At 48.5% G+C, this 13,153-nt stretch overlaps 1 protein-coding gene and 1 long non-coding RNA gene across 4 annotated transcripts in view; one reads left to right on the top strand and one right to left on the bottom strand.

Moving 5' to 3' along the window:
• Positions 1 to 13,153, top strand: part of LOC102548241 (uncharacterized) — a 32,926-nt gene that overhangs the window by 13,393 nt on the left and 6,380 nt on the right. Inside the window, exons 1-3 of one of the 3 annotated variants that reach the window (XR_005502703.2) lie at positions 770 to 933; positions 3,368 to 3,745; positions 9,399 to 9,810. This is a non-coding gene — a long non-coding RNA (uncharacterized LOC102548241). Of the gene's footprint in view, positions 1 to 769; positions 934 to 3,367; positions 3,746 to 9,398; positions 9,811 to 13,153 lie in introns of those variants that run through there. The other 2 variants (XR_005502702.2, XR_591850.4) reach the window with 2 other exon arrangements.
• Positions 545 to 11,314, bottom strand: R3hdml (R3H domain containing-like). Its single transcript, NM_001108962.1, has 5 exons — positions 10,884 to 11,314; positions 7,445 to 7,563; positions 4,694 to 4,826; positions 3,562 to 3,677; positions 545 to 677 (listed from the first exon to the last, which is right to left on the bottom strand). Exons 1-5 carry the CDS (start codon positions 11,142 to 11,144, stop codon positions 545 to 547), a joined length of 762 nt encoding a protein of 253 aa, NP_001102432.1. The 5' UTR covers positions 11,145 to 11,314.

The raw sequence follows: 13,153 nt of genomic DNA, 5'->3' as shown, positions 1-13,153 counted from the left end.
ACTTCCTGAACCTTCAGATCATAGGTGTGCACCACCGTCACACCCGGCTTGGACGGCGTTTCTCAGGCAAGTACTCTAACATTGAGCGATAGGTTGAGACTGTTCAATGAATGCCTTTCACTGGGTGCACAGTCTGGGGTTGGAGGCCTGAGAGTCACAAACTGAGTTTCCTATTCTGTTCCCAGCTCGGGATAATCAGACAAAAGAAAACTGCTGGTCTTGCTAGGCATGGTGGCTCAAACCTTTAATCCCAACACTCTGGAGGCAGAGGCAGGTAGATCTCTGAGTTCAAGGCCAACGTGGTCAACACAGAGAAGTGCTGTCTTGAAAAACAAAAACAAACAAAAGTGCAGCTCTCTCCAGATATGGGAGAGAACAAATATGTTACTAAGGAAGGAAGAGGAGACTCGTTTGATACATACAAGACGTTAAAGTGAAGGGATTTATAAAGAACTGTAGGGACTGCCCAATTCTCCCTCTCATCTTTGGGGAGGAATCTTTCAAGGGCCAGGTTCAGCTGGGGGCAACATAACATTGTGCCAGTTCAGACCCATGGGAGCCTGTTGGATTTGAGCCCAGAGAAGCACATGTTGCTGTTGCAGTTGCCTTGGTAACTGGGAGGGCAGGCAGAACATGGCTTCCCAGTCTTGTAAGGTGCCTCCCCAATCCAGTTGCCCCTAAAAGAGAACAGACCCAGGGGAAACAGGGTTAGGGGACAGAAGAGTTTAGGGCAAATAGCCTTCACAGATTTTCATGTTTTATCCAGGAGGGTTAGCTGCGTATGTGACCTTTGAGCGTGGCATCTCGGTAAGCCCTGGTGTCTTTCTCTGCAAACACATTGGAAGATCTCTCCTCCATAGAGATGCAGAGAAGAGCAACAATGCAGCCTGTGCACACGGGGGCCACATCGTGCTTGGCAAATAGTGACATCATGTAAGGCTCGGTATTCTCTTGTTCCCCGAGTGCCCCCAGATTCTAGGTGCTCTGAACTAGAATTGCGCTCTCAAAAGACCACCACCTTTTAGCAGAGGGAAGAGGGACTCATTGTCTAATGGTTACAAAGTTTCTTGTAGGCTGATGGAAAAAGGAAAAAGTTTAGAAGGGATGGGGATGCCTGTGGCTCAGTTGTTAGAGATCTTACCCAGCATGCACAGGGCCCTGGGCTCAGTTCCCAGCACCACGTATATAACAGGTTGGGAGGTACATGCTTGGAGGTGGGGGTAGGAGGATTAGTTCAAGATCATCCTTAGCTAATTAATGAATTAAAAGCTGGCCTGGACAACATGAGACCTTGTCTCAACAGAAGAACAGACACAGCAAGATGCCTCCGCTAGTCAAGTCACTCGCCAAGCCTGATGGCCTGAGTTCAATCCCCAGGCCCACAAGGTGGGAGGAGAGAACCAACTCCAACAAGTTTTCCTCTGACCTCCTTAGGTGCACTCTGACTTGTGCACACCACCCCCAGAAATTAGTAAATGTCTGTAATATAAATAAATAACATAAAAAGTAACTAAGTAAATCGACACTGGTTACACAGTATTGCGATAACAATTATCACTGACTCTTCATTTAAAAGGCTCCATAGTATATTTTATGTTATATTTCACTACAACCTTTAGGTTTTTTATTATTTATTCGTTTATCTAGTGTATGCATGTGTCTCTGGGACGTGAAAGCAGCTGTAGAGGAGATAAAGGGATCATATCCCTGAATTTCAATAAAACTTTATTTATAAAACGGGCCACAAACAAGGTTTGGCCCTGGACCACTGTCCTCAGATTCCTGCCTTACAGAACCCCATCACCATCTGAGAACCCTAGCTAGAGGGCTGGTGGCGCATCTCTGAGATCCTAGGACTCGGGGAGCTGAAGCTGAAGCCAGCTCGGGCTATGTGCTAAGTTCCAAAATAGCCTGGACCATGTAAAGAGATCCTGTTTCAAAACCACAGAACAACAACAGTGAAACAAAGCAAACTTTTTAAAAAAAGATTAAAAAATGATATGCATTAAATTTTTAAAATTTATTTTATTTACATACTCATTTAAACTACTTTAAAAATAAATTAAATTTAAAAAAAATTAAAAATAATGTGGATTCAAATTTTTTATTTTACTTTATTCCATTTAGGTGTGCATTTAAAATAACTTAGAAATTTTTAAAAAATTAAAATTTAAAGATTTCCTCCTCAAAGTATTGTGCTGGCATTATATGTTGCTTGTTTTATTTTTCTTTTGGAGACAGGGTATCTTGTAGCCAAGACTGGGCCTCACTATGCAGCCCAGGTGACCATTAACTTCTGACCCTGTGGCTTCTCTTCCCTGTGCTGAAATTACGCCAGGCACCACCAGGCCTGGCGAGTAAGAAGTGATCAGGAAAATCTGTACTTCCGATGTTATAACAGGTTTCATTGATTTATTCATTCAACCATTGAACTCCTCGGAATGTCCATGGATATCAGGGCTAGTGCCAGATACTATAAACTATACTTTTAAAAAGGGCTCTTGGGAGTCAGGTATGAGGGGAACACACCTATAATCCCAACAATCAGAAGGCTGAGGTAGGGGGACAAGAAATTCAGTCATCCTTGTTGAAAATTCGAGGCTAGCCTGGGCTACAAGAGAGCCTCGTGTTTTGTTTTTTCCTTTTCTTCTTTTAAAGTACTTTAAAAAGTACCTTTAAATTTTTAGGAAGGTTGGGAGTGAAGAGGCCTTTTGATAGAATCAAAGTAGCTCTTTGGATTTTGTTTTTGTTTGTTTGTTTGACCATTTGAGGACAGGTCCTGCTCCCAAAAAGTAGATACTGGCTAGACCGGGTGGCCATGCTTCCTAACCCCAGCACTGGGGAAGCCAAGGCAGAATGTAATCTGCAAGTCTGAGGCCACTGTTGGCTAAGCATCGAGTTCCAGGTCTGAGATACAGAATGAGAGCTGTCTCGAAAACACCAAAGCAGGTCCCTTTCTCCTCATTTCAAAGTGAAAATCTGTAATGTTCACAAGCCTGAACACTAATATTGGAGGGAAACTTTTATTGCTGTTCTCTTGTAAAGACGGCTCCTGATCTATTGAGTCTGAGAGCTGAGTGTGCTCTTCCAAGCAATCCGTCCTCCTACAGGGCGCAGGTGTTTTTATTGTCTGTTTCTTGGGGTGAGCTCAGGGGGCTAGCACTGCACCCGTGAGAGGTTTGCATATGTCTGGTAATGCCTAGCATTGGTGTGAAAGGCTAGCTTCGTGGTGAAGTATTAGCACAGACATTGGGGGACGGGGGACAGATGGACCAATTCAGGCCACAGTCGCCCCCACCCCACCCCTGGCTCTGCCTTTTGGTTTTCTCTTCTTTTCTCTCTTTCTGATCTTTTTCTTTCTCCCCAGGTTCAGAAGAAGGATTATTGGCTAAGGCTGTGGCTAAACGGTAGAACATTTGCCTAACTCGTGCAAGACCCAGTCCCTGTTCCAACCAACCAACCAACCAACCAACCAACCAACCAACCCTTTGTCAGGTGACTCTCTTAAATACCCAAAACCCCTATAGTATTGAATAGAAGCAACCCCGGGGCAGGACTTACTTAATGGCGTAGTTGCAGACCAGGTACACAGCCTGCTGCCAGGTGCTGCCCCACACATTGATGCTGCTGCACGTGTGAATAGCGCATCCCAGCCGACTGGAGGAGGCCCACACCATCTGCAGAAGCACAGAGACAGGCAAGCTGAGACTCGAAGGAGCCCTGGGCAGCAACGGACCCCATTCCAGTTGAGTATATTATGTGAAGTCTTGGGCTTGGGGACTGGAGGACGGGGGAAGAGGTCATGGCTGCATCCTAATGGGGTGGGGGGCATGGCTTGAGGCATTTACTCTGTGATGGAATGTCTCTCCAAAAAAATCACACTTTACTGAAACGAACAGTAAGGAATCTGTGTCGCATTGTTACACAGTGAAACATGAGCATGCAGATGCTACTACAAGAAGGTTAAGTACAAACCTTTGAATAGCACTTGTTTGACTCAGCTTTGCCTGCTGTGAGATTTTGACTGAGACGCTAATCCTCTCTGTACCTCAGTGCTTCATTAGGAAGATGGAGATAATATTGCCCCATGATTTTGCTGGGGGTTTTTTTGTTTTGTTTTTTCAGATCATGCCTCACTAGGTATCCTTGGATAGCCTGGAACACGTAGGCCAGGCTGAGTTCAAACTCACAGGGATCTGCCTGCCTCTGCCTCCCAAGTGCTGGGCGTAGAGACATGAGCACCACTGCCACCTATTTTTGCTTTTTAAGAAAGTTGGAACGAGCTGACGGGTAGCTCGGTCAAGAACAAAACAGACAGTAAGAGTCTTGGGGGACAGAAGATACCCCAAAATATTTCAAACAAAACAATGATGCATATGATGTCTGTGATGAGTTCCAGGCCCCTGAGAGCCCATGTTTCGATAGAGTTCATCTCAATGCATCGTCTGCACAGCTTTCCAGGACCGTACACCTTATGTAAAGGAAAATGCACACACAGGGAATAGTGGGAGTGCCTGCAGTCCCAGCACTCAGGAGGCTGAGACAGGAGGATGGAGAGTTAGGGACCAGCTTGGTACAGGCAGTGAGCCAGTCTACAAAAAGAGAAACAAAAGAAAGCCCATGGGGCCCAGAGGGAAAGTTCCCGTCCTGCCGTCCCCCATTACCATCTGTTCAGTGGCAAACAAGAAGGTACCTGGGTATAGTGGGAGCACACAGGACCGCTGCACAGCCAAGGGCAGTGTGGGGTGCAATCCTTTGGAGCTGGGAATGAGTAATGGCGCTTTTCCTCAGACCAAGACTTCACAAGATCTACCACGGAACGGTACCTAGGGAGGCCAAGAACATGGAAGAAGGTGATGGAGGATGGAAAAGTCACTCTCACCAACTTGTTTGGTGAATCACTTCATTTCTCCATCACGTTCTCCATCTGTAAAATGAAGAATGTACATGGTCATACTTACCTCATGGTTCTGTTCTGAAGAACTGTGGAGAGCTCACCTGTCCCTGGCACATAGTAAATGCTCAATAAAGCTGGGCAAAGAGCCAGGTTGTGGGGGCAGCTCGTGTTTTCAGGGAAGGAGAGGCATGCTGGATCATCAGACCAACCCAGGAAGCTCTCCACAGGCTAAGTTACCTGATGGGGTCTGAGGACTTTCTCTGTCAGCTAGAGCTGACAATGTCCTTAGCCTGAAGAGACCAGGCCACCTCCCAAGCCGCTCTCTCTGGGACAGTTTAGCAGCAGTCTAATGCTGTAGCTTGATGGTGTGCTAACAAGAAACTTCCTGCCCAGTCCCTCAAACTTACAGAAGTATGACGTTCCTTTTGTTCTTGGGATTGTTCTGGGGCGTTTCTCTGGTGACTTCTCTGAAGAGAGTCTCTGGCCTCCACTCACCATCCCCCTCGATGGCATCGACTTACTCTCTATGGCCTTGAACTCACAGAGATCAGCCTGCTTCGGCCTCTGCCAAGTGCTGGGATTAAAGGCCTTGCCACTACAGCTGGCTCTCCCTGGCTCTCTTATTCTCCCACTTTAAAAGAGACTACATTTTGGAACTGGAGAGGTGGCTCAGGTCTTCCAGAAGATTCAGATTTAGGGCACGAAAACCATATGGCATACCCATATACACTTAAATGTAAAATGTTCTTTAAAATATTTTATTTTTATTTTAAATTGTGGGCGTGTGTGTGTGTGTGTGTGTGTGTGTGTGTGTGTGTGTGTGTATGAGCATCCCAGGGATGTCAAAAAAGAGTGTTGTGTTGGATCCCTCAGAGCTGAAACTGCAGGTAACTGTGATTTGGGGTCTTCATAAAGCAGAACTCACCTTAACCGCTGACTTAACCACTCTCTAAATAAGCTGCATTTTCTGAAGGGAATTACGTGTCAACCTTCCTTTCCCAGGCTGTCCATTGGTGTTCTGTCTTACTCTTCATCACTGTATTTAGCGGATAGGCATAACTATCATAAGTGGACCCGGAAGCGCTCACACTGGCAATGTGCGACAGTGCCTCTGTTTGTCAACATGCTTCCTCTGTGAGCTCCAAAGGGGCCGGCCATCAGGCAATTTGAGTGACACAGGAAGAATTTCATAGTAGAAGAGAGGGTGTGCAAGCCAGGGGAAGGCCACGGCCATCAAATCAGCTCTGCAGGGCTCTGAGAGACCAGTCACGACTCCCAGGGCCTCGCACTGTCTCCAACCAGCTGGTGACATGGGAAGGTAGAGACGCACCCAATGGTCTGAGGAGCTCAGTCAGGACCAACCTTGACCCCTGCTTGGGTTATGGCAAACTGGTAGGATAGGGAGGGTCGTGTTTGCCTAATGTCCTTACTTTGTTGGATAAAACTGTGCCACGCGGGCATCTCTGAAATGTTTCTGTGTATGTTTGTGTGCACAGGTGCAAACATGTGTTCACGTGGGGCATGTGTGTCCATTTAGAGGCTGGAAGTCATTCCCAGGTATCATTTCTTAGATGCTATCTACCTTGTGTTCTGAGACAGGGTCTCTCATTGGCCTAAAATTCAAAGATTAGGGTAGTCTGCCTAGCCAGGGATCCCTGGGAACCCTCTGCCTCTGTTTCCCCAGTGCAGGGATTGCAGAAATGCGCCATTGTGCTCCACTTTCTTACACGGGTTTTGAGAATTGAACGCAGGTCCTCGAGATTGCAAGACAACACTTTACCAGTGGAACCTCTCCTCAGCCTTGTAAGTCTTTAAAGTTTGCTAGATTATGGAACCCACCCATCTAGAAATAGCCTAGGTCAACAACCCCCAACCCCAATTTTGGAATATAGGCATAACTTTCTCAGGTCTCTCTCTTTCTCTGTCTCTCTCTCTCTCTCTCTGTGTCTCTCTCTGTGTCTCTCTCTCTGTCTCTCTGTCTCTGTCTCTCTCTGTCTCTGTCTCTCTCTGTCTCTCTCTCTGTCTCTCTCTCTCTGTCTCTCTCTCTCTGTCTCTCTCTCTCTCTGTGTCTCTGTCTCTGTCTCTGTCTCTGTCTCTCTCTCTCTCTCTCTCTCTCTCTCTCTCTCTCTCACACACACACACACACACACACACACACACACACACACCCCAGACCTTAGGCACCCACATTCTGTCTCAGAAGCTGGAATGTTGAGAAAGCCAGGCTAGCAGTTCAGTTTCATTGCCATTCCTGCGCCCAACGTACTCACCTCCCCACTCTGTCCTAGCTCCACTCCCTGAAGCCCTCATCACCTCATTGCGCATGTGAGTCTTCAAATCCATCCTCACTCTCTGAAGTGGCAGGAGCTCTCTTTTGTCCAGCCTGCATTGCCTGTGTCTCCTAACTAGAACGGGCTTCCATATGTGCAGTGCTTGTCTGCCCAGTTAATCACAGTATCCACCTCTGTGCATAGCGCCTGGCCAGAGTCAGTACTCAGAGTACATTTGTCCAATGACTAAATGAAGAAAGGGCAGAAGTTCACTCACCGGCCGGAGTGGACAGAGAGATTCTGGCCCACGTACTTCGTCAGCTGTGAGGGTCCGTGGGCCCAGATGCATTGGGTGGCCCAGGCTTCAGCAGCCCTGGCCAGCTGCTCATCCCAAACCTGATGAAGGAAAGACCATGGGTTTATCCGAGGGAAAATAGCCACCATGACCATAGTCTGGTGCAGAAATGCCAATTTACCCATCACTGTGCTTTCTCCATCTCCTGAGATCAATACACCCACTTTAGAGATTAGAAAACCAAGGCTAAGACAGACTCCCAAGTCAAGCACAAATCCTCAGCTGAGCCAAGGTCTATGCTCGGGTGTCCGGCTCTGAGTCCAGGGCTCTTTCTTTCTCACTAGACCTCAAACGGAAAGCCCCAAGCTCAGTTTGGAATCCTGGGGCATTTATTTAATCGTTATCAGTTCTCCCTCCATGTGGCTGAGCTCGGAGTGAAGAGGAATCACTGAGCTTACGTTGCCAGTATTTTCATTTAAAAACTCAACTCAAGACCTTTTTCCTTTAAAGTATGGGAACTTGCAAGGAATTCAGGTTAAAAATAAAGGCAGAAGGGGTTGGGGATTTAGCTCAGTGGTAGAGCGCTTGCCTAGGAAGCGCAAGGCCCTGGGTTCGGTCCCCAGCTCCGAAAAAAGGAACCAAAAATAAATAAATAAATAAATAAAAAATAAAGGCAGAATGTGGTGGTTCATACCTTCAATCCTAGCATTCGGGAGGCAGAGACAGGAAGATCTCCATAAATCTAGAACAGTCTGGTCTACGAGGCAAGCACCAGGCCAATCCAGGCTGCATAGCAGAGAGACACTGTCTCGAAAACAAGATTTGAAAAGAAGGCAAAGTGGACCAGCCTATATCTTTCATTACCCCTGGACTGTCCTCTAAGCCACCCTGCATCTGTCCCTGGCAGTCTCCAATCGGAAATACTCTGTATACCCAGCTATGCAGACACACAAATGGCTGCGTGTTCTATTCTACACCCGACTCCTTTCACCTGACAAGGCAGGTCACCCTAGTGAGTATTCCACATCGACATGTATAAATCCCTCCCCTCTTTAGCCTTCTTCATAGTTACATAAGTTTCCAGTGAGGAAAATCTTCACAGTTTATAGCTGGGGGAAAAAAATCTTAAAAAAAAAAATTCTAGAGCTGGAGAGATGACTCAGCAGTTAAGAGCACTGACTGCTCTTCCAGAGGTTCTGAGTTCAAATTCCAGCAACCACATGGTGGATTACAACCATCTGTAATGGGATGCTCTCTTCTGAAGTGTCTGAAGACAACTACAGTGTTCTCACATATAAATAAATCTTAAGAAAAAAAACCCAAAATACTAGCTCCCAGGCCTGGAAAGTTGGCTCACAGGGGAAGACCACGTAGAGTTCTTTCAGAGGATCTGACTTTGGTTCCCAGCTCCCATGTAACAACTCACAACTGCCTATAATTCCAGTTCTAGAGACACTGATACTACATGAAGTTAAGGCAGGATAACAAGACAGGAGAAACTGTGGAGACTCCAGAAGAGAAGAGAGCCCTGGCCCTCTAGGGCCTGCTTAAAGTCTCCCACCAGCCGAGACTTAAGGACACCAAGGCAGCTAACATTTCCCACTGCTAACAAGATGTTGTCTTAAAACAAAATAAGGGCTGGAGAGAGATGGCTCAGTGGTTAAGAGCATGGGGGTGGGTGGGGGACTGCTCTTCCAGAGGACCCGGGTTCAGTTCCTGGCTCCCACGAGGAGGTTCAGAACCATCTGTAAGTCCATTTCCAGGTGACCTGATGCCTTCTTCCTGCCTGCCTGAATACCAGGCACCCACATGCTGCGTGCACAGTCGTACAGGCAAGCAAAACATCCGCACACATAAAAATAAATGATAAAACATTAACAAAACCCCAAAACCCAGTTTCCTTCTAACGCTGACTCCCTGGAATTCTCTCTGTTAGCATTTGTTCACTCAGCAAATATTGAACAATATTCCTTGGCACCGAGGACTCAGTCTAGCAAGGAAATGAGCTATCGAACAAACATGACGCACGGCAAGCTCGGGGCATGTGGGAATGTGGAAACTGACCAGACCTTCTTGGCGCTTGGAAGGCCCAAGGAGGGAGAGCTGCTTAGTCACAACCTGAGTCGTGGTGTAAGCCACCAATCAAACAAGAAATGGAGGTGCTAAAGGAAGCCCAACACTCCCCCCACCCCCATTGCTGCCACCTCTCCTCCCTGGAGAGACCAGTCAGTTTGAGCCCTGTGTTCTATGCCATGGGCAATAAGTAAACATCTGTTGGGGCTACTGCCGCCCATACTGTTGGTGCTCAATTAAATGTGTCATTTGTTTGGGAACTGGGGGGCCTTCTGTGTGGCGGTTGCAATGTTAATAGATGAATAAGTCAGCAAACAAGTAAATGATGCCCCCCCACCCCAGGCCCCAGCTCCCTGCTATCTGACTCCTGTCTGGTCCCTTCACAATTAACCTCCTGATACGTGATATGAGGGCTCTGTATCCTGTTGTAGACTTTAGTGTCTCTTACCTACCCCCCTCCCCCAGCCAGAAGGGTTCTTGAGGGAATGAACCTTATTCTCTAAAGTACCCAGAAGGCTTAGCACTGCATCTAAGTAGGAGGTAGTACATAAGAGAATCCTGGGAGGGGCCCCACTTCTAGTTAGGCAGGTGTGAGGCTATCTCTCTCCCTAAAGAAGTCTCTGTGCTGGCAGCCGATCTCTCCAGGCTTTGGGGACAATGGTCCTGGGGAGGAACTGTGATAGAAGGATATTCCTCCTCCTCCGTGCTGAGGGTTTGGCTTCTGGAAGGCTAAGCTGGGGGACACTAGGGCTGACTCTTTGAAAAAGACACTTGAGATTCAGCTCCTGGCATTCCTCAGCCCAAGATACTCCGGTGCCGGTCTTCCACAGAGGCTGGGAATGAATGGCCTGGGTGTGTCCAGCAACCCCCTCTGCTGAGAGACAATAGCCTAGGAAGCTCCTGTCTCTACCCCCTGCAAATCCCCAGTGTGGAGCAAAATTCTTGGGCCACATATTGTGTTATTGGAAACTCCCGCTTTAGCAGCAGGCAGACTTGGCTTGCAATGCAGGCTAGGCGACCTTAGGCAAACCTGTCCTCGGACTCCCAATTCCTTCATTTGGAAAACAGATAAGATGCAGTATTGGAAGAAGAGGGTTCTGTGAATAGTCCCAAGGTCCTCTGCAGATAGTATTCCTCTCTCCCCATCTCCTACCTTCACCCCGTTCACTGAGGATTTATGCAAGGGCCTTTCTTTCTGCGTCTGTAAAATGGATCACCCATTCTCACCACCATTTGCTTGGGCCAGACAGGCAGGCAGATGGTCTAGCTCTTCAAAGTCAGCCACCCTGGGCCACAGTGAACAATCTGGTCTTGGCTGGAAGGTGCGCAGGGAAAGCTTAGGACTCACCATATACTCCATGTTGGAAGCAGGAGGGTGTACGCTGGCCCGGATGTGGTTGTGATAATCCAGCAAGGCGTTCATATCCCTGGCAGAGATGTGACGCTTCCGGCGGTGCCGGGGCACCCCCAGGCCAGACAGGGGCCACACAGCTATGTTCTTGGGTCGGCCCTGGACCAGTGTGGTGTTGGGCATCCTTAAGGCCCCCACTGTGTGACCCATCCACAGGAGAAGGCCCGCAAGGCCCACGATGCTGTACAGAAGAGGCATACCTGTCTGGGATGGTGTACCTGTCTGGTGCAGTCAGAGCTGCTGCCTAGAAGAGGTGTGAGAACGCCAAACCCTGAGAACTCTCCTTGAGCACTGCCAGTCCGGAGGATGCTCCTTGGGAACTTGGCAGAGATCCTCTGACCCAGCTCTCTTCCCGATACTCAATACTTCCTCCTTGCTCCCTGGACTCAGTGGCTTAGGTGATGAGAGGTGGCCAGACAGTGGCTAATTCAGACTGGGCTCTGGAGTGGGAAGGTGCCACCACCTCAAAGCCAGGGCTCTGTCGAATCTGCCCAGGAGACAGACAGCCATCCCCTCTGGCCAAACACCCTCATTACCAATCCCATAATATTGGGCTCAGGAGATGCCCACAGACGCAGGACAGGCCCTCTTCTGAGTGCAGCGGACACAGGATGGAGGGGGTGACATGGGAAAGGTCAGATGGCAGAAGACGACAGAGGCCAAAGAAAGAGGATGTCAGAGGTCAGAGAAAAAGACAAGGAGAGGCAAACAAAGGGAGACGGAGAAGGGGGATTCGAAAGAATCAGGAAGGAGGGGGGAGCAGTTATGATGATGGAAATACAAGAAAATGTGGAAGAAATAGAGGCAAAGTGAAGTAGAATCAAGGAGAGGAGAGGAGTCCGGGAAAGGCTGGGGGAAAACAGACACCAGGTTCCCTGGGGGCACATACCCAGAACAGGTGGCCCCAGGAGGTGGCAGGAGGTGGTGGAGAAGTCAGGGGACCTCTGCAAATACTCTGGTAGTGCGGCGACTTTAACAGTCCCCGGGGAGTGATGGCCTCTGACGTCCCAGCCAGCAGCCCCCTCCTTCTCCAGCCAGCATATTAAGAGAGTGAGGCTCCGCCTGCCTCTTCTGTGGGCTTTCCTCTCCTGCTCTCTCCTCCTGGTCCCTTTGCCATCTGGAGTGTGCAGGGGCTGTGACTGAGCTGCCAGCTGGGTGGAGAGAGAGTAATGGGGTAGGGGTTCTGGGAGGAGATGCCCATGCACCCAGGGAGGTCCCAGACCCAGGATTGCCAGACCCTTGTAGAATAAGGCAGCAGGAGAGAGTTCTGACTTCTCCCTAGGAAGCCCTTAGGCTCAGAGTGGGCAGATATGACATGATGGTGGTCCAGGTGTGAGCATCTAATACGTGCCACACCCTGGGATGAGAGCTTTACACACACAAGCTCAGCCAACATTCAGAGGCAAGTGACACAACCCATCTCTACCGTTCTGGAAAGGAAGACTTTGAAGCCCCCAGAGGTGAAGCAAAAAGGGCACATTTAATAGAACCTGGGTTCAAATCCAAGTCTGTTCCCCGGAGCCCTGTTAGCATGAGCAAATGATGTTCTGTTCTGTATCCAACCAAAATACAGACGTCTGGGGTGAACCCCACTCAAACAGCATGGTGTGGTGAGTGTGCATGTGCTTGTGCCTGTGCGTGCGTGTTCAGCAAAATGCTTCAGACCCCTTCATCCCGCTCACTGCAAAGCACCCATGAGCAGTTGTTTGCTGGCTGTTTTACCCTCACTGGTACGAAGGAGAGAAGAGACACTTGTCTCATCACCTGCCTCATCAAACTGTTGTTCGAGACAATGAGTCACTGTTTGTGGAGCTACAACGGCAGCTGGCACGCAGTGCGTTTTCTGTGGGCGTGTGCATGCATGTTCATACATGCTCTTATTTAACTGTTTACACTTGTGTGTCACATGTGTGCCAGTCCAGTTGCATGTACAAAGGCATGCGGGTTTCAGTGTCATATCATATACATCCAGGTGCCTGCATGAGCATACATGTGACTACACATACATGGGTGGGTAGATCCGCACTGGTCCCTGAGTTGCTGAAGTCGTGGATCTGGGATTCGTTTTTCCCCTCTTTGGTTGCTCATAGTCTATACATACTCCATACTAAGAGGGTCACACTTACAGGATGTGTGTAAAAGGAAAACCCATCCAGGCTGGGCTGGAGAGTTGGCTCAGTGGTTAAGAGCACTAACTGCTCTTCCAG

This window comes from Rattus norvegicus, chromosome 3 (assembly GCF_036323735.1).
Source record: "Rattus norvegicus strain BN/NHsdMcwi chromosome 3, GRCr8, whole genome shotgun sequence".
NCBI classification, from domain to species: domain Eukaryota; kingdom Metazoa; phylum Chordata; class Mammalia; order Rodentia; family Muridae; genus Rattus; species Rattus norvegicus.
Note: the sequence above shows the minus strand (reverse complement) of the source record. Positions and strands in the feature narration are given on the sequence as shown.